The sequence below is a fragment of the Pterocles gutturalis genome, unplaced genomic scaffold (assembly GCF_000699245.1).
Source record: "Pterocles gutturalis isolate BGI_N339 unplaced genomic scaffold, ASM69924v1 scaffold4253, whole genome shotgun sequence".
NCBI lineage: Eukaryota > Metazoa > Chordata > Aves > Pterocliformes > Pteroclidae > Pterocles > Pterocles gutturalis.
In genome coordinates this window covers 1-20,611 of record NW_010122744.1, presented here as the reverse complement: position 1 = coordinate 20,611, position 20,611 = coordinate 1, and the positions used below count along the sequence as shown (strand labels likewise).

General features: G+C 42.7%; 1 protein-coding gene across 1 annotated transcript in view; it reads right to left on the bottom strand.

Annotated features, from left to right (window-relative positions):
* The window catches only part of LOC104464777 (WAS protein family homolog 1-like), a 33,158-nt gene extending 24,901 nt beyond the window's left edge, over nucleotides 1-8,257 (bottom strand). The window contains 2 exon segments of the mRNA XM_010077604.1: nucleotides 8,126-8,170; nucleotides 8,172-8,257. Of these exon segments, the coding sequence (XP_010075906.1) occupies nucleotides 8,126-8,170; nucleotides 8,172-8,257 (131 nt within the window).
* Nucleotides 8,258-20,611: the final 12,354 nt, after the last annotated feature.

Below are 20,611 nucleotides of genomic sequence, written 5' to 3'. Positions count from 1 at the left end.
ACACCTTCCCATTGCACTCACACTGAACTGCTGCCTACCTTTAACGCAACACTACCTTTAGGGCACCCTGAACATTTATGAACACCACATACAAGTTATTCACGTTAGCATCTGTCTGAATCAGGTAGGAACTCTGAAACAACATTCAAGAGATGAGCCTAGAAAAGGTGTCAACATGCCCACGCAGCTTGAGAATTAACAGAAAATAAACATGCAAAGGTGATCTCATTACATAGACTTACATTGCTCACTGGAACAAGTCTTTTTGACACATGGTAAAAACAGATCACCACCACTTCCATCCCCTGTCAAATTTTTTTACTTCTTTCTAAAAGAACTCTGAGTGATCTTGCTATGCAGAAAAGCCTGTTTTAGGGTTCAGCGTGGAATTATCTTCTCACATACCTTTAAATCATTATGGATACAACATCACCATTATTATTTCTGGATACGCTACTCTCATGCTCTAGGATGTTACAACTTCCAGCCATTTAAAAACTCACTGCATTAATGCATCAGACAGTATTTCCGAAGCCCATAAGTCTCCACAAACATCAGCTGGTTCAGACCCTGCTACACTCAGCTTCAAAGAAAGTTATTTCACTGCAATTGCGTAGTGCTTGGGCTTCAGGCTATTCACACACTACCTTGACAATCCAGGAACAGTGAAGTAAGCAAAAAGTTACATCTTATCAATAGCAGAGAGGTCCTCTTGGGTTTCCACTTCTTCAAGCAGTAAAAGCAGGGGTAATTATATCTCTGTACTTTTTGCTACAAGATAGCTCATAAAGGTGTAAACCAATTTATAGCAGCTGGGTGTATACAAAATGATCTAGTCTTCAACTTAGTCACAGCTCTGTCTTCAAATTGACTGTGCTTTAAATAATTGTTGGTGAAAGAAGACAATGCTCATCAAGATAATTACTGCTCACCTCCACAAATAGGTCTAACACTTGTTTCTTTTGCCTCTTCCTGTTATAGGTTTTATTTCCATAGATGATTTTGAAACTGGCTTTATCTGTTTTGGAACACGGCCTTTGAATAATAAACAATGGTTGCTACTACACGTGGCATCTCTCATGTCAAAATTATAGCTCTTTCAACATTTTAGAAAAGTTTTTCTGAGCTACAGGGAGTCTATAGGTGGTAGTAAATTGATTTTAGCCTACAGACCCATAAAAATACAAACAAAAAGCAAAGAAAATTAAGTTAGAAACCCACTATGAACTGCATGTGATTGGGCCAAATGTTTTTTTGATTATTTTCTTTAAGATGCAAAGTTCTGCTGCATGAACAGAAAGAAAATTAAGTTAGAAACCCACTATGAACTGCATGTGATTGGGCCAAATGTTTTTTTGATTATTTATTTTCTTTAAGATGCAAAGTTCTGCTTCATGAACAGTCTGCACAGCAAGAAGTTCCCATGCAATCAAGAATTTATTAAGTGTGTTAAGATTTATCACAGACTCTTCTGGGACACCTATTTTCAGGAAATCAAACTTACATAGTTGTAGACAGCAACTCCCCTGTTACAAATTATCAGTGTTGCCACAATCAATCCTCTAGAAGTTAAAGGTGGGATTCCCCCTTGCTTATGACAAAGAAAATAAACCAAATACCTTCAAAGCAAAGTCCTCTTTTACTGAAACAGCAGCCTTGCCTCACTCTTTCAGTATCACTCCACCCTTTGAGAAGCAGCAAATCCTCCTCACGAGAATGATCTGATGTCCCCAGAGTCGCAAAAGCCAAATGAAAGTTGTCCAGAGAGGAAGGAACAGATTCAGGCCTCAGGATGGTCAAGCCACAATGCATATTCTGTCAGATATTTTTCCAGCTATTGAGTTGCACTTACATAGGTAAGTGCATCTTCGACTTTTTCCTACTTTCAAATCTCTTACATGCTTTCTCAGGGAGTCTGTCTTGTCCTGTCTTTAAGTAGGAGGGAGAGAATCAGCTCATCAGAACTTCAAAGATGCTACAAAATATTGAGTTTTCTCCAACAATGCACATAGTACTAACAAGAGACTATACTGCCAGGGTTAAAAAACCACAAACTAAAATAAAACAACAAACCATATGTACCAAAGTTACTTAAGTTTTTCCCTACCGTTTGCTGTTCCTATTGCATATGCCATCTGTTTCGATCAAACTGTCTCACATTTCCACTAGATATTCCACTACCACGAATGGCCCGGTAAGAGTAGAGAGAATCCTCTCCAGAGTTCCATTAAGCCTGAAATTGTCTGCCTCCTTTTGGTAAGCAGCTTTAAGACCAATTCCCCAGAAGTGGGAGAACACCTCTCCTGCAACTTTTTCATTTTCCTACACTTTTATTACTTACAGCAAATTGATATATCAGCAGTTTAACGTGATTGCACCTAAACCACTCATTTTATTTTTAGCGACTGAGGATATGGGCAAGGCTTGCATTTCCTCTGTGCTCCTGGATGGCCATTTCAGCATTCTGGACACAATATTCTATCATTTTATTTTCAGACGTAAAATCAAGCATTAAGAGCCCTTCCTCCCATTCCTACAGAATGTTTTCTGTAGCTAGCAGAAATTCATCTCATGCTTTGAGAAACATTTTGCATTAATGTCAGCACTGAGTCTTTTAGTTATTTGTTAAAATGTACCTCTATTTGCAGACCTGCTATTAGGTGCGAGAAGTTTAAGTCTGCTTGGAGAAGGATACTGAAGGTGAAGCACTTCAATTATTTCTTTTAATTACTTGTTTTAAACTATGCTGGAGGCCTTGGTAGTGTACAGATGGCTACAGCTCTCTTATCAAGTTCAAGCCTGCCTTTCAGTCACTTAAGGCAGAACAGATTGATCACTCTCCTTTTGGGGGAATGGGATTTAAAGATAAACAGACTGCTACTGAAAGAAACTGATGTGGAAGAGCTGTTGTTAGTAGACTTAGAGCAAGGGCTTAAGTAACCATCACTACGTTTCAACGACAATGCCATAAAAAGCATCTGGCTTGCAGAAGCAAACTTAGCATTGCGTTCCTCTCCTTCAAAAGACACATTTAATCTCTGAAGTCCAAAAGACAGATTTTCAGCACTTTCTGAGATGAGCGAGAATCCTGTTTTGCTAATTCTCCACCGTGTTTGTTTCATTTTGAAGGAATAATCTTTTAATGACTTAATAGCATTCAGTCTCCTCTTTCCTACTATTCCCATTTCATTTCAAGCTGTGACAGCTCTATCTGTACCCCTTCCCACCCGCTGCCCCAGTCCATGGGCTGTCAAGGCATCTGAATTGAGCCTGGACCTCAGATGCCTCATGATTTCAACTCAGGGATTTTAGTAGCATCCAGAAAGAGTTGTAATCTGGACTTCTGCAGACCAGTCACCACCCTTTCACCTCTTTTTGAGGGCATAGGATGCTTGCTACTGCCAGCTGCCAACTAACAGTCTGGGCATGCTGATCTGACCCCCATATGTCACCTCCTAAAGTCTTCCCAGTAGTTTGGGAGCCTCTCTCAAACTACATTTTCACAAGCTTTTAAATTTATCTTCCAGAGGACCATAAGAGCTAAAACAAATGAGCAGTTTCTTACAAAGTGTGTGTTACACTTAAAAAAAAAAAAAATCCACATTACTTGGACATGCTTCTACAAGAATAACCAATATTTGCAGGCAAAATCCCTCCCTCTGTCTTTCCCATCCTCCATGTACTCATATCTGCACGACCATCCACTCACTCCTTTAGCTCACTGTTTCTGCTTATTCTTGGCAGCAAATGACTGCTCCTAGAGCCCCTCAAGAGAGGTATCTGAAACTAAAGTAGACCTAGCATCCTCTCTCAGATGGCCTCTGGGACAACTTCCAAGTACCATGACGTGACTTGTTGCTTAACAAAAGCCACATCACTCTCAAATTAACTGGAGAAAAATTGATTCCCTGTGCCACAGCCAGCCTCCTGGTTTAAACTCACCTGAACATCACGATGGCACCTTCTTGGCAGCAATCTTTCTAGTAAGACCAAACCCTTAGAGCCAGCAAGTGAACAGCTACAATGCAGTGTTCAAGCTCCAAGCTGCATCCCAGAGCCACAATGCACAACAAACAACACAGTACAGCTTGCAGCAAGACCCTTCTTTACGGTTTTCCACAAACATTTAATAATACATTCCACAGATTACCTAAATCAAAGTACATCCTTAGGGAGAAATTCAGTCACCCATTTTCATCATTGATCATCATGACCAATCACAGTAATAAGTTTAAAACAAGGGGGAGAACACCTAAATTCACCTTATGATTAAGGTGTTTGCATTTTCAATTTCAGGACTATTCACATGCTCCTGTCCCAAGCATCCCTTAAGGCTCTGCTGCCTAGCCAGCCACTCCTTGCCTTCCTTAATCACACACTTACCAGACATCCTCCCCATGCTTAACAGCACTTCCACGATGCTTTTGTTTCCCAGCTACCACTTTCAGAAGCATGGCTCTCAGTCAAACCTCTGTTTAATATTAAAACCCTTTTCAAATATTTAATATGAAAGTAATTTGAATCCAATTGGGGAGGAACAAGAAGGATATGCCTGTTTAGCAAAATACTATTCCAGACAAGCAAAAAACACTGATTAAAGATTTTTTAAAAGATCAACCCAGAAATTCATCCTTAAACTGAAAAGAAAAGAAGCACACAGATGAGAAATTTTGAATACCAGACAACACATAGTTGGATCACAGGCAAAGGAGACCACGCTCGATAACGACATTCCAACCCCACCTATTTCTTTTCTTTCTACTGCTGTAACACCCCATGACACAACCTCCATAGACAATTTTCCACAAATCTGTTATACAAAAGTGTACACTCTGAATAATGAACTGACATATTAGAAGTTATTAACATCTCCTGGCAACAAAAACTCTCCTCAGAATTTGAGAAATCCCAAAGAGCAAGCCTAGCTAACCAAGGGTGCATCTCAGGAAGGCTAAACCCATCACCTATCTGAAGTACTTATCACACAACATTCCTGTAAAAAATTCCACAGCAATGCAATGCCAACACAAGCTGTCACCCAGAAAATGCTGGCAATGATTAAAAAAATAGATGAAAGACAACTGGCTAATTGAGTGTTTAAATTGGCCATTCTGCCTCCTGTGACCTATATCAAAAGCCCTCCTTAAAAGTCCAGGAGTTAAACACATACAGATATTATGTCAGATTGGTTATGTTAGAATATTTATGTTTTAAGCAGTAATGATATATATTAAAATCTCAGTAGCTACAGGCAATGAATCTGATCTTTACTGCAGCTTCCACAGGAGAGTAATTACATGAATTCACTTAACATGCACAAGGTTAAAACTTCCATTACTTCAAAACATAACCCTGGAAATCATATGCAGCCTCTCGATCTTCTCACAGTACTGATATCAGCACCAAGACGACAGGATTTCCTAAGAGGATGGGACTGTTGACAGTACTGACCTACGACATCAACCTGTACTGCTCAGCAGCCAAGAGCCTGCCCAGGTCAGCACTCTCCCTCTGCAGGATGTGGTACTTTGCTGTTCTCCATGTGGAAGAGGTCAGATGGGTCCCTGTTTCCAAGGGTTAGGAATATGACAGATGGGGATATTGAGCTACCCCCTGCTCTTTATTAGTGATTCCAGATGGCAGTCCAGGTGCACTGTTAGCAAGGTACAGAAGAGGTTTAGCTGCTATGGGTTGCTAGACCTACTCTCCCAGGCTGTTCCCAGTGGGTCTGCTCTCACTCGCAGCCATGGTTTACCTCATTTTTTGCACCTGTACATCCCTTGATTCTCTACAAACTGATGAACTCTGCAAGAGTACCTCATTCACCATGAACCTTGCCACAGTTAAACTTAATAGGAAGTCAGCTTGTTTGAGAGCATTTGGAAAGACAACTGCTTGGCAGAGACTTGTCTCCTGGGTTATTTCACAGATTCATCAAACTGAGGGGAAGGGGAAGAAATTTGATTCTCTTCTTTCTCCCAATTCTCCAAATGCAAAGGTGTCTTTCTTGTGCCCCTCTGAGAAGACCTAATCCACAGATACTTTTCACCACTACTGCTTCAGCACAGCCACCAACTGGCCCAGGGAATATTTATTCTACAACTACAACAGTACCACAGTTGCCTTCAGCCAGCTTCCAAATAAAGAGAGAAAAAGCTCACCTTCCTTGCACAATGGATAGACATGTTAATGTCAATAATTCATACTCAATTGTCATGTCAGCAACAACTCAAAGCAGAAGCTTTGATCAGTTAAAATGGAAAAAAAAATATTTGGTTGTGGAAAGATTCTTCTTTCCATAGAGAATAAGAGAGACTCTTTCACTCCACCTTCAACAAATCACAAATCAGCTTGCCACTCTCAAAAGCACTGTACCAACTGTTCCCACAAAACAACCCCAGAACATCTGCATCTTTGTAGTACTGAAGTAATGAGTTTGACACACTCAGCTGAGTCTGCCACACTGAACAAGTTTCCTCTCCATCAACATTGCAAGCTGCTGTTTTGCAGATGAGAACAGTCAGCTTCCCCAGATAAGGCAGCTCCTTCCTGGAAATGGAAGACAGAGCTGCCTTATCTCAGGAAAGGGAAGATAAAAGGTCACTCTTCACTAAGTGGCAAAGTTCTCACCTTGAAAGCTTTGCCCCTTGATTGGCATGGAACAACCAAGGTCATGGAACTTTTAATCAGATGCCTGCATAATTACTAAATCATTATTAATTATATCAGAGAGCTGAGACCTCAGAGAAAAGGCAAAGCAAACAAAGAGCCCAATGAAGCCTCCTCTGCTGTTGGAAAAAATTGGTAATTAAAAGTCATGAGTGCACCAAAGAGCGAGGGAACAGCATCACAGTCACTGTTTAGGACTCAGGAGTGACTTGCATACAAACCACCAGGCCTGTCTCCCCGGGGAAATAAGAGGGTACTGCGTTACAAAGCAGCAAGTAGGAGCCACGTGGGGTGGGGGGGAGGGGGAAAGAGACACAGAAAGAAATACTCCTGTTTTATCAATAGCTTTATTTGCCCCACAGAGAGGGACAGCACTGCCAACCACTCCCAAGTTTGAGAGGTGCCTTCCACAGTTACAGGAAGCTCCAGAAAGCCTTCTCCTGGCCTTTTATTGTGAAGGGTTCCCATACTGAGAAGTGCACAAAAGAATGAGACCTTGTGTTCAACCTAATCTAGCATACATACAGCCCTTGCCCAGAGCTCTTGCCCAAACAAAGCCTATTTCAACCAAAAGCCTTTATTTCCCTCAGTGACCTGAGCCCAGCCTTAGAGAGTACCCTTTCACCAGAGGCTGCCTTTCGAAGTATCACTATCAAAAATCAAAGAACTTCAATCTGCCCTTAAAAACAAAAAAAAAACTCAAAAGAAGAAAAATGCCATGGTCCTGCTCACACCATAGTAAAATCAAACTAGGTGGTCAGGATTCCCACTGAAGTGATACCAATGATACGACACACCATCTCAGGGCACTGAGATATCAAAGATGGCATCAGATGAAAAAAGGCACCACAATATCTACCATTATTTAGAGGCAAACACAATAATGTCTCTGATCTGCTATAAAGGTAGTCTTATAGATCAAGTCCTAAAGATGACCATATGCAAGAAGCAGCAAGCCTGGGACGAATCCCTGAAGAGATCAGTTTAGATGGATTATGAGACTGTGGCGAGAAGAGGAGACAAAAGAGAACAGTTTTGTAAGTCCCAGAGATCAGAACAAAGAGACATTTTCTACTCCGCTGCTCCAGGCACAACGACTCAAAAAGACATATCTTCAAGATACTCTAAATAAGAAAGTCTCCCATTTAAAACATGAGCAAGAAGGAATAAAGGATAACTGCAGCAGAAGCAGTAACGCAATTTGTGAGAGTCTGCCACTAAATAAAAAATTAATAACAACCAACCTCTGGCTATCTGCAGCCATTTCATTATGCTTAACTTTGACAGACCCGAATTCAATAAACTTTTATTGAAGTGCATCTGGCCCTTCTTTATCCCTTTTCTGAACTTCCACTGCTTGCCAATGCAATGCCCTTTTACTGCTGCAACCTTATCCCAGCACTGTGTTTCCTATTGCTAAAGGCTAAGCCCCCAACCCCACGTGATGGCACTGTACCTGTTGAAGATATCGCCCGACACCTTTTGCAGATACTGAAGTGTCAGCCTCCTCCCTGCGTAAGTCCGGTTGGATCAGGGGGACCGAATACGTCTGCCCTTCCAAAAAGTGCTTCTGGGCTATTGTAGCCATTGTGCCTAAAGGAAAGAGCAAATAGGTCATTACAGTAAACACTTCAATTTTATCACAGCTTCTATTCAGGGACTTCCACTCTCTGCTCCCCTCATCATTTTAGGAAAGTGTTTGCAACGGAACTGGTGAGCTGAGGAGAAAGGCACAAGTAGTAAGGTTGACATATTGTATTTTTAATAAATCCAAGGCAGCTATAATGATGTGGGAGTCTCTTGCTTATTCGAGTGCTCTTGGGAACCATAATTCTATTTTTAGCATGATCCTTAACAAATCTCTGTTCAGTACTGTGCTGAAAACAAAGACCACACTTCCGAACAAAGTCAGTTCAGGGTGTCAATAAGACTTGTCAGAAATCATCCTGTCCCCTCCTCCCATCCTCATATTCCAGATGGATATATTTCAGGTCATTCAATCCTATTAGCAAAATGCAGTATTTCATCTTACACTTCTGCTCCAAGAAACACAACCCCCACTCCCTTCCAATAGCAGCAGCTATGAAATTACAGGGCATGCATGTGCACGCCCTTGCTCCAAGTAGGTAAATGAGAGTTCTTCCATTCTGAGACTCCCAGGAGCAGCTCGTTGCTTCTGGTGACTGGATTTTTCCATAGTAACTATCTTGAAAGAAGCCCCCTTATTTTAGGATCCTTTCACATATAAAACCTACAGGGTCACTGAAATCTTTCAGTCATGTTCAGCACATGCACCAGAGCAGTATGATGCATGCTCCTGGATGCAGCTGGGCCAACAGCACTGCTCTACAGTTCAGCCAGGAGAAGGCTATGCATCACCTATGTTTCCAACCTGCCAGCCTTGATCACCTCTCCCTCAGCAATTCCCAAAGAGTCTGCCTCACATGCTTTTAACTCACAAAAATAACAAAAAAAGCTCCTAGGACACAGAGGAGGGTATTGAGAAGAAATCCATTTCTCTGAGTGCATAAGAAATTGTAAACTCACAAATACAGACTGTTAGGACAGCCTGATTAATGAACCAAGTAGAGTGCCCATATGGTTTTCTAGCTCAAACTCTGCCGCTAGGCCTACACAACTCTCTTCAAACTTGTTTTCTCTGTGTGTCTTGCTCATTCAGACTGTACAATAACCCACAGTCTACAGCTGCTCATTACAGGGTTTCATCACGCAGAGTGCTGTACATCTGTATAAGAAAGTATTCATTAAGCTGAAGAAAAGCAAAACAAAGGAGGATCAAAAAGTAAGGTATCAGAAACAGTCAGAGATATCTCAGGACACAACACAGTCCGTCCATGGTACTTGGAGGTCTGCAGGAGCTCGTTCAGGGAGCATTGATGTGTGCAAACACTATTCCAGTCCGTATAGCAGAGCAGGCAGGCTGAGAATAACATAGAAACACAGCCCATACTGGGGAAATTCACAAAACAAGATCCTGAAGAGATAGTTACAGGAAAAAAAAAACAGTTGAATAGGTGAAAACTAGAGGGGTCTTCACACATGCTTTAAATTCCTTATCTTGCTTCACAAAATGAAGAGATATCAGAGTTGCCTGCAGCCATTCCTGTACATATAAGAAACACCATCCACCCTCTCTAAATTTGTCCTTTCTGATCCCACCATGGCAGGTTAGGAAAGACTTTCTGTAATGTGATGAGGCTGTTGTTTTGGTTTGGTTTTTTTGGAGGGTGGAGCTGGTTGGGGATTTTTTTTTTTTTTTTTTTTTTTTTGGGGGGGGGAGGGTGTTTACTAATGAATCATATGAGAGGTAAAGGAAGGAGGAAACCTAGGAGCCTTTCTGCAGATAACAAATTTGCAAAATCAAGCCCAGCCACCAGAAGACAGAGATCTACTCTGTTTCACTTCATGCATCACTGGCAGTCAGACTCTGTACCCACACTTTTTAGCAGCAATGTTTGCACACTGATTAGTCTTCTTGACTGGGCCTATTCAGCAGGCAGGAAATTATTATTTAGAGTTGTAAAGCATACAAATTAATCTGAGAGGAGTACAGCTAATTTTGAGATGGCATTTTTTGATCTGCTGACCACAACCAAGCTTGAACCCTTTTGCTTTCAAATCTATTTGACTGACAATGTGGAACAAAGAGACCAGACAACACAGTGAGTGCAGTTATGAGATACTTTGGCTCTGCAGCAAAACAAGTTTATGATTCTCCCTGCCACTGGTCACAACTCTTCTGTTGCATCAATGCTGCTGATGATGGGATGCCTATTTTTAACTCAGATCAGTTCAATGACCCAATTTACCGCAGCCAGATAAAGAGCTGTAATTGCCCAGTCATGAAACAGAGTGGGAAGCAGGGGCAAGAAGAGGGCTTCTTAAACTTGCTTTGCTATCAAAACCATTACTGTGTAATGGCAATCCTGCCCCGCAGGATGAGAAGGCCAAGCTTTTCACCTCTTGAGGCCAGATGAGATTATACAGCCCCATTACGACTACCCAGACTCTCACCAATCCTAATTCTCTTAGTGACCTTTCTAAAGCCAAGCTCAGTTCACCTGCTGACTGACAGAAGCTCACACTCAGAAGCAGCACTCCCCTAGCTACTACCAGACTGTTTCTTTCCTTGCACTCAGAAGCTGCAGACTGTTCTTCAGGACCCAGAGCTGCCTTGCAAAGAGAGCAGCACACAGTACTGGGGCAAAGAAGGAAAAGCCCTGGGGTGCTCCTGCTTGCACTGTCACATTTTAGCTGACAGTAAACTTCAGTTTCACAGGTTCTCAACACAGGCTCTCACACGAGCTTCAGATTCTCACCTTTCCTAAAAAAAAAAAAAAAAAATACATTAAAGAAGTGTGGTAGACTCTGTGGGAACTTCTGACAGGGACAGATACAAGAGACAATTCTTTCTCTGCAAGGTAACAAATTAGAGATTCATAGCAAGAAAGAGGAAAAACAGCAACAGCCTTGTATAATGATTGGACTTGGGCAAAATCCCTTCTACAGCTGCTATTTTTTACCTCTTGTGACCAAACAAGACAGTTTTACCAACACTTGGAGTAAAGGCCTGACCATTTGCTTAGAATAAAAGCCGAATTGCTTCCCACAACAGACAAGGACTGCAGGAACAAGGAAGATTTTAAAAAGGAAAATTCAAAATATTCCCAACAAAAGTCAGGAAGGAAAGCAAAGACTGAATGACACTCAGCACGACTGACTCTTCCTTTATCTCAACCTCCTGAGTACTGAGAAGGAAGCAGCACATTTCCTTGCCATGCTCCATGATCAGAATTAGGCATTACATAAAAACAAAGTGCTGCATATTAGAAGTGTCTCGACTCTCCTACTGTCTGTCTCTGCCCAATAGATGCTAACCCTTCATGCAACACACACACCAAATAGTTGCAAATAAACTATTCAGATCTAACACATGGAAGTGACTTCCAGTAAAGCAACAAACTGATTCCAGTATCACTCTTGAATCTTAAAGAGGAAGCTGGCATGTTTCAGCAAAAAGTACAGCATCCTGGAATTATAACAGACGACATGAAATACTCAGAATGCTAGAGTGAGAAATGGGCATATAAAACCCCAAAGCAAGTATGATTCAGAAGAGCAGATGTCAGATCACCCAAGAGATTTACTCATTAGCGGTGTGACCACCTGTGCATTACACAAAGCAGAAGAAAGAGCAAGACTGCTTTTTTGTGATCAAAGAGGCTCTGGAAAGGAGTTGCAGCATCTGGGGGCTCCAGCCACAATTTATTCAATTATTTTTTATATGTCAACTTTCACGATCAAAACAAGTGTGCTCTGGTGTTACATAATAACTTCATTTGCCTTATTAAATTGCAAACAAAGAGAAAAAGGTTGTTTTCTCACTGCACCACCTGCTTACAAGTGCTATATCCTGATTTGGAAGTTCTGACTAGACCTAGCAACTGTTCAGATTTGCACTTTTGCCTCAAGCTGTCTATGCCTTGAACCTCAAGCAAGCTGGCACAAAGATCATCAGGGCTGGTGGCTATCCCTCTGCACCCAAAGCTGCTCTCTCCCTCTCTGTTGCAACATTCACAGTAGCAAAAGCTGCGCAAAACAACAGCAGAGCTCCTCCAGATTGCCCCACCTTTCCAAAAGCCTTACACCAGGATAGGTACAGGCTGAGCACTCCAGGGTTTTCAGGCATCTGGAACCAACAACTGGGCATACTGTTCAATCATCACAGGCAAGTCTAATACTCTGATGGCTATGTAGAGATTTGCAGCTGTGAACCCAGAAAAGGAAGCATACAACTCATTGCTCTGGATAGGTAGAGAAACACTGCACCTACTTTGTTCACCTCTAGGGTTACTTCCCCCTGAACTCAAGAATAAAACTCCCTATACCAAGGCTAAGCCCAAGAGAACTTGTTACAGAGCAAACAGAACGTGTAAAAGAAGCAACACTCCGAAGTTCTGTAGAAAACACTGCTCTATGGAGGAGAGTTGATCACAGAGATTATTATCTACAAACAAAAAAACACCACAACCTTAAAATATCTTAATTTTTCAAGGGAATGTGGACAAAGGCAATACTAAGAAAATAATTTGGCTGCCTCAACACAGGCAGGGTCCATAAAGCTATATACAAGCACTTACCAGATGCATACTTTGCTATGAAAATAAAGGGAGAATAAAGCAATCCATCAAGAATACTTGCTTCCTTAACATGCTTCAAGGGATTAAAAAAAGGGGGCTTGGGGAGAAGAAGGCTTAAATACTTTGCAAAAAAAAAATAAAATCAGTGTGCATTCTTCAAAGATACAAGGGCTGCTTCAGCAATTACTGTTCTGCTGCTTCTGTCACTGCACTGGAAAGTCAGCATGAACTGAAGGCCTTTAATCCCACATGCAGTAACATCTCCAAGAAGAAGCAACAGGCTATCCCTAGCCCTGTGTTTCTCCTTTGTAGGACCCTAATAAACGATCAATGCCTTGTAGCCACCTGCAAGGATGCAGAGACCAGCAATATGCAATAAAACACAAGTCTGCACATACATTACAGCACTACCACCAGCACAGTTCCACAGTGGGAACAGACTAAGTCACAACTGAACAACAGGTTAAGACCAGACATGTTCAAAAGATGGAGTAGAGACAGGCTTCGGGCTTGGCTTATCACAAGGTGCTGTCTCCTCCGATAGAGTCACATGCACAGCTTGGTTCACAGTGAGAAGTCACCCCAAATTCCTCACTGACAGTAATTTCTTACAGATAATACTTTCTACCATGCGTACCTTGACAAACATTGTCAGGTATCCTGGCTGTCAATAACAGACATCTGTTATTCTCACTCTCCTCTGGTCTAGCCTAGAGGACTACACCAGCACATTGCTCCAAATACCTAAATGCGGCCTTTAGAGCTCACACAGCTTCCAGCTGCTACAATGTCTGTTGTGTGTCTCATCAAACTTCTACTACTGTACACTTAACTACAGTACTCTGCAGTACTGTATTGTACTTAATATACTACTACATCATCCTTATTTTCTACTTTCTGCACAGGCTTCCCATAGAATTTGAAATCGTGATCAAATCTGCTGGCATATTTAAGTCATACCTTGGCTGTACTAGAGGCTTGCCTAGAGGCCATTCCAACAAAATATCAAAATTAACTCCTCTGAGGAAAAAAATAAAATAAAAAAAGACAATTTTATCACCTTGCCCTCCACAAATAAAGCACACTCCTGTGAGTTTACCAGCTACAAAGCCAAGGAACTGTATTTTAAAAAGAGACTTAAAATTCCAGAAAAGCAAAACATCATTGCACATGCTCCTCCAGCTACAGGACAGGATAAGACACTGTGTATACGTGCACTCACACAGATGTAGACTCTAGCTTGAAACAAAAGCTGGAAGTTGCTTACAGTCTGGTGGTAAATGCAGCACCAGGGCCCAGATGTTAGTCCTGTTTTATTTGTCAGCAAATGATTGTTCTACCCTGTGTTGACATTCACTAGAGGGGTTGAAGTTTAGTCCTCCAGCAGAGCACACAACAGGCAACTGTCCTGGGTAGGACAGCAAGATGCATTTCCAGCGGTGAGACAGAGGTTCACCACAGTCCCTGTGCTAAGCCAACTTTACATTTCTGAGGGGGGGCAGGGAGGGGAAGGGAGGAGGAGAGAAGCACTTTGGTAAGTTAAGAGGATGAAAAGTCTATTTATATTTTTTAATTAACCATGTTCTACAGTGTTATTAAGCAGCAATCAAAGATGCAGATGGTACTGATTTGATTGGCAAGAGGTGCACTGTGCTGAATATTAAGGAGCCCTACCCCTATAAATAGGTCTAATCACCATCTGAAGGCTGGAAGGCAGTGATGAAAAGAAAGCATTAATAAGACCATAATTAGGCCCCGTAGCAGGCTGTACTCCAACAGGGTGCTCATGTTACTAGATGCCTTTTATAGTAGCATCCTCAAACTCTGTCACAGACAATACTGTTTTGAGTCTCAAGACCTCTAGTAGCTATTTTAGACAAAGTTGTGAAGAGTGGGGTTTTTCCATCTTTGGAGGAGCTGGCATCAGTTAAGAGTTTATTTCTTAGTACCATTTCTGGAGGAAGAGAGCTCTCCATTCCAGCTTTCACATCCTGCCCACTCTCAATGAGTGACTTAAACTGGGCAGCTGGAGCTCTCCAGGCACACAGACTGGCAAAGGGTGCAGGAAAGTGAGAACCTTTAGAAGCTGTCACCCTCCCTCCCCCTCAGAGCAGGAAGAGCACATCATGGCTACATCTACATCACAAAGTTAACTCAGCCACAGCTGTAAAAGCCATTTCTGCTCCTCTGCTCCAGCTCTAGAGAGATACTTACTCAAGCTCATACTTTCAGCCTGTCCTGACAGTATAGCATTACCGCAGAAGAACAAAAAGCCTGTGTAGAAAATAAATCCTACAAGGCATCTCCTGCTACATGCCGATACGTGCAAAAGCTGCTCAGTGCTACGGGACTGCCTGAACAGCCAAGATCTTTTCAAAAGGAGTCAGCCTCCCACATCCCACCACAGCCCTGCAGAAGCAGCAGAGCACTGAAGAGCTTGACCTGATACTCAGCAGGACCCAGGGGCTCACACTGCATTTCACACACTGCGCATCCTGGCCTTGTGGGCCAATATTGTGCTTGGAAATGGCAGGAGTGGATTCCATCACTGAAGCAGTCTCACCTCATCTGTCCTAGCAGCAGCTGCAGGAAAAGGAAAAGCTTTTTCTGCTGCACTTCTAAGCAGCCACTAGCTATCCAGTGATATAACACCACTCAGTTCTCCATATCTAAATGGTGTAGAACTACTGGCAGGTACCACATACGTGGTATCTTGCACATCCAGGTACCACAAGAACATCGTGCTGCACCACGATGTCGGCTACAGTGCTAGGTGCCTTTTTGTTAGCTGAATCTAAGTACTACTGATAGCTGTTTACTTCAACCCAACATACCTTGCGATCTGCATGAAAAGTACCCCAGATGCATTTTATTTTGAGATACATGTTTTGCTCAACCTGACTGACAATGTTAAACTAGAAAAAGGCATTAAGGGTAAGACTACAAAGATATTCACTTTTGGAAAGAGCAAGAGAGACTCTGGTAGGAAGCTTGCATCCAAAATCCCAACTTTTTTTTTTTTTTTGTGCAGTTAATGCCCTAAGGTACAGAGGGAACACAATAAATAGGGTGCTTTGCAAGCAGTTTACTGACACAATTTCTATGAACTAGGTGCCTGATAGCAAAATGTCTCCCTGGACCAAGGGCTGTACCAGAGACCAGCAAACATCTGTTGCTACTTATGTGTTTGTCCCATCCTGCTGTTTCCAGAATAAAAAGCTTTCTGTATGTGATCCTTCTGAAGCAGTCAGAGCTACCAAAGGAAAAGCACTGGCCTGTCAAAAGCCTACTTCTGAAAGCTGAGCCCAGTATTTAAGGCAGCCCTCCTCAATAACCTACGGCCTGTTAACACCTTTGGCTCAGACATATTGCTTTGAAAGAAACAGTAGCTATTGCAGCTACTAAAGACAGATGAAATCTGTGAGCAATATGACATGACTTAACATGAGCCAGCAGTGCGCTCTGGCAGCTCAGAAAGCAAATGGGATCCTGGGCTCCATCAGGAGAGGGGTGGTCAGCAGGGATAGGGAGGTGATTGTCCCTCTCTACTCGGCTCTTGTGAGGCCCCATCTGGAGTACTGTGTCCAGGTGTGGAGCCCTCAGTACAAGAAAGACAGAGATTTTGGAGAGGGTCCAGAGGAGGGCCACGAAGATGATCAGGGGGCTGGAGCACCTCCCCTATGAGGACAGGCTGAGGGAGTTAGGCTTGTTCAGCCTGGGGAAGAGAAGGCTGCGGGGTGACCTCATTGCAGCCTTTCAATACCTGAAGGGAATCTACACCCAGGAGGGGAGTAAACTCTTTGAAAGGGCCGACAATAGCAGGACTAGGGGAAATGGATACAAGTTGAAGGAGGGAAGATTTAGGTTGGATGTTAGGGGGAAGCTCTTTACTAGGAGAGTGGTTAGGCCCTGGAACAGGCTGCCCAGGGAGGTTGTGGATGCCCCGTCCTTGGAGGTGTTCAAGGCCAGGTTGGACGGGGCCCTGGGCAACCTGATCTAGTAAATGTGTATGTTTGGTGGCCCTGCCAGGCAGGGGGGTTGGAACTACATGATCCTTGAGGTCCCTTCCAACCCGGGTCATTCTATGATTACAGCAAATACATTATTGCCAGGTAACTAAATGCACATGAACTGGAGGATTTGGCTTCCCAGCAGCAGCATTGTCTCCTGGATCAAATAAATGTGGGCTTGAACCAACACATTCACAGACTTGGTGATCATTCTCAAATGGAGGCCCTCCCTTTCCCTAAAAACTACTCTGAGCCACTTAGTTTTGTTGGTTTGTCACATTCTACACCGCCCTATTCCACTTAGGCTAAAGAGAAAGAATCAAAATTTGAGATCTCAGAGCCCAGATTTACAATAGTATATGGCAACTCCCTGGCAAACTGGAAAATACCTGACATTTAAAGATGGATCACATATAATCAAATTATATCAACTCTCCAGAAAACAGAATGCTATTACATCGTTATTTTTTAAAGAGAATCTGAAAGGTAGGGACTCAAAAGAATTTAGAGGTGCATTTCAATCCTCTCAGCTCCATAAACTAAGATGGAGTTGAGAGGTCTCTAAGCCAGCGCAGTCTTCAAGACCACCTTTCCTCTCAATGCATAGCTCTGCTTTGCAAAGCACAGACAGCAGCCCTCACTGCCCTGAGGCACCGACCTGCAGGCTCCAACACCTTGCTGGGAAAGTCCTGTCCTCTAAGCACAGGCTGAAATTGATTTCCTTCAGCTGGATACATAAAGCTCACTTTGATGGACAGATATCTGAAGTTAATCAGGTAACCCTCTCTGCAAGCCTCACCTCTGACTCCCACCATTAATGGAGACAATCAGGAGCTCTAATGAACAATTGATCTAACTCTAAGGCAGCCATCTAAAACTAACCAGAAGTACTGTGCTAATTGCCTGCCTTCCCTTCCTCTCACTATTTATTATAAAAGAAGCCTAAGCAAATAGCTTAGCTACACCTACAATACAGACATCAAAAGTAATTCTGAGAATCCCAGCCCAAGCATCCATTCATAGCTCACTGATTTCCTAAATGGGGGCACTTTTGTTTTTTTGTCTTAAGTACACAGAAGCCACTGGCTATGCCAGAAGTCCCTTGGAATGCCACTTCCCTGCATGAAGCTCTCTTAACTACTGAAGTGTTTCAAAAGCAGGCTAGCTGAAACACTACTGTAGGGCTTCCTCCAGAATGTTTGGTTCAGAAAAATGAGGAGCTGTTCAATCTTGCCATCAGACCACAGCAACAAATACATACTTCCAAAACCATAGCACCTCTCCCCTCCCCCCTCCCCAAAAAAAAAATCCAGTTAATTTTTCCCTCTAACTTTCTGATGCAAAATCAGCTTCAGCCTCCTGCAGAGTGACATTAGCTGCAGATCATTGCCACATCTTGCTGTGACAAACTCTAACTAGCAACGTCCTGTTTTTCACTTCACGTTCAGCACCCTCTGCTCCAAAGTTCAGGAGTTTTACAGCACTCGTACCCAACATTCACTGTGCTACAACAGATCCTGAAATATGTAATGAAGGAAATAACCAAGTCAAACTGCCCGATTTATGCATTCAAAAGCAAGGGGAATGCTGGCATTTCTGCAAGATGGCAGAGAAGGAACTCACTGACCATAAGGAAATGTCTTCAAGCCTGTTCACATTTGCTAGAAGGAACATCCCTATAGGGTAGCCTGGATGACAGGTGCTGACAAAAAGCTGAGTTAAAAGAATGACACCTGGGGAATCAATAACCCACTAAAAAAAGCTGCTGGATGGACTATTTTCTGGCAAAGGGTCTCTTGTGAAGGGGGGGGTCTAAGCAGAGCTAATTAGCTATAGAAATCGCTTTTTGAGCAAGAAAAATTACTCCCCTCAAGCTCATATACCACAGCCATGAGAAACACCACAATTTCAGACATAATCCTCTTCTTCTACACACTATCTTTAATCTTAAAAAAAAAAAAAATCTGCCTTGCTTTCAGGCTTAACTCAGTACTATTCTTCCCCAGCCCTCAATTTCTACCCTTCTCTTTTACTGCTCAGGCTGAGTGTGCAGTGACTACAGTGACCTGCTATCACCAGAAGCCAGACTGCAGAGTAGTTCTCAGGGATTATCTGCTTTCAGTTTTACTGTCAATGAACTTCTGAGTTGAGAAAAGAGAATAACACCTTTTAACTGAAGGAATTAAGATTAAAAATTCAGTTTAAATATCCAGAGTGACAGTAGAGGCCAGATGCTAGGACTAGCAGGCTGTGCTTCTCTGGGAGTGCCTCAGGCATTTTCCTGCTGGAGGGCTCTTTGGAGGTGTGGCTATTTCCCCACAACCAAAGCATCTCAGGAATACAGAGGTATGTCGGGCATCCCTAACATCCCAGCTTTACTACTCAGACAGGACAAACATAATCAAATTATCAGGAGAACTTATCAGCCCACAGCTAACCTTCCTAAAAGAAAATCTAAGCAAGGGACAGTTAACTGGAACACCTCTGATTCCCCACACAACAGAAATGCAGAAAGCCTCTACGTGGACATGCCAAAGTCAGCTTGCTTCCAGCCCTTGCCTCTGGCAAGAACAGCACTATCCGCTCTGCTTCCTTTCACTGCTCAAGGAAGGCTCCATATTTGAAAGAACTGGCAAGAAATAGGAACAGTTTTAGCTTCTACCTCATCTACTCCATGATAGGTCAACCCAGTTTACAAATCACCGTCAGCAACACCCGCTGCGCAACCTAAATGAAAAAAATAGGCCATCTCAAGCAAACTCCTAGCTGACATTTGCCTGAATCACGTGAAATGCCACAACCACAGCCAGCACTATTTCACACTCCTTGCTGGAGGCTGCACTGTAGAAGTGAGCACAGTCAAGAATTAGCCTATTCTCCCTAGGGATGAAAAGCCTCTTCTTTTCAAGAAGCCCTTTGGGAAAATCCAGGTGCTGTCCAACCACTCAACGTTTGAACCACACCATTAAAAAACAAAACAACAAAAAAAAAAGAAAAAAGAAAAAAAGAGGGAGGGAAACCTCACACCAAGACTTCTGTTGATTACTAAAATAAATACTGACAATGATCATCACTGATGGATGCGAATTCACAACGTTCACTACGTCCACCAACAGTCCTTCTTCATGTGAGCAGCTAGGTCTAGTAGCCTTGTGGTCTTTTTACTGTTGGCTGACTCGTTCTTTATTTTGAGCACAGAAAAAAATTAACACAATAAATGCATTTATCACAATAGCATTTGGGTTCACTTGCAAACAGTGACAAAATGTTTTTACTTGACAAATCATTACAACACCACAGCTACCAGCTTGGGGGTAAGGAACATGCCCTTGTGCAGCCTAAAGTCAACCCATATTAAAGCCGATTTGCCAGCACTCCAGGTAGCAAACTGTGCTGATGCACTGATTGAACAGAAGTTACATCTTCTACAATCTGTGGTGTTCTCTGAATTAGCTGATAGTTAATAGTTACCAATCGGTACTTGGAATAGCACAAACACCCCAAAACTCCGCTAGAAGCCATTAGCTAACTTTCTGAGTAAAAATTATTTAACCCACATCCCAGAGTCCTCTGACCCCCTGTCCTGGACACCTTTTTCTCTTTTTCACGATTCCCTTCCTGCTGCAGCATGCAGCTGTCTATCCCTGCAGGCTACCCAACCTACACAGAAAGAAGGCGTCGCCCTTCCCAACCCCCACAGCCCAACACTGAGCCTTAGTGTCCCACACCTCACCGCAAACTGCACATTTCCAGGCCCCACGCCTGCCCGGA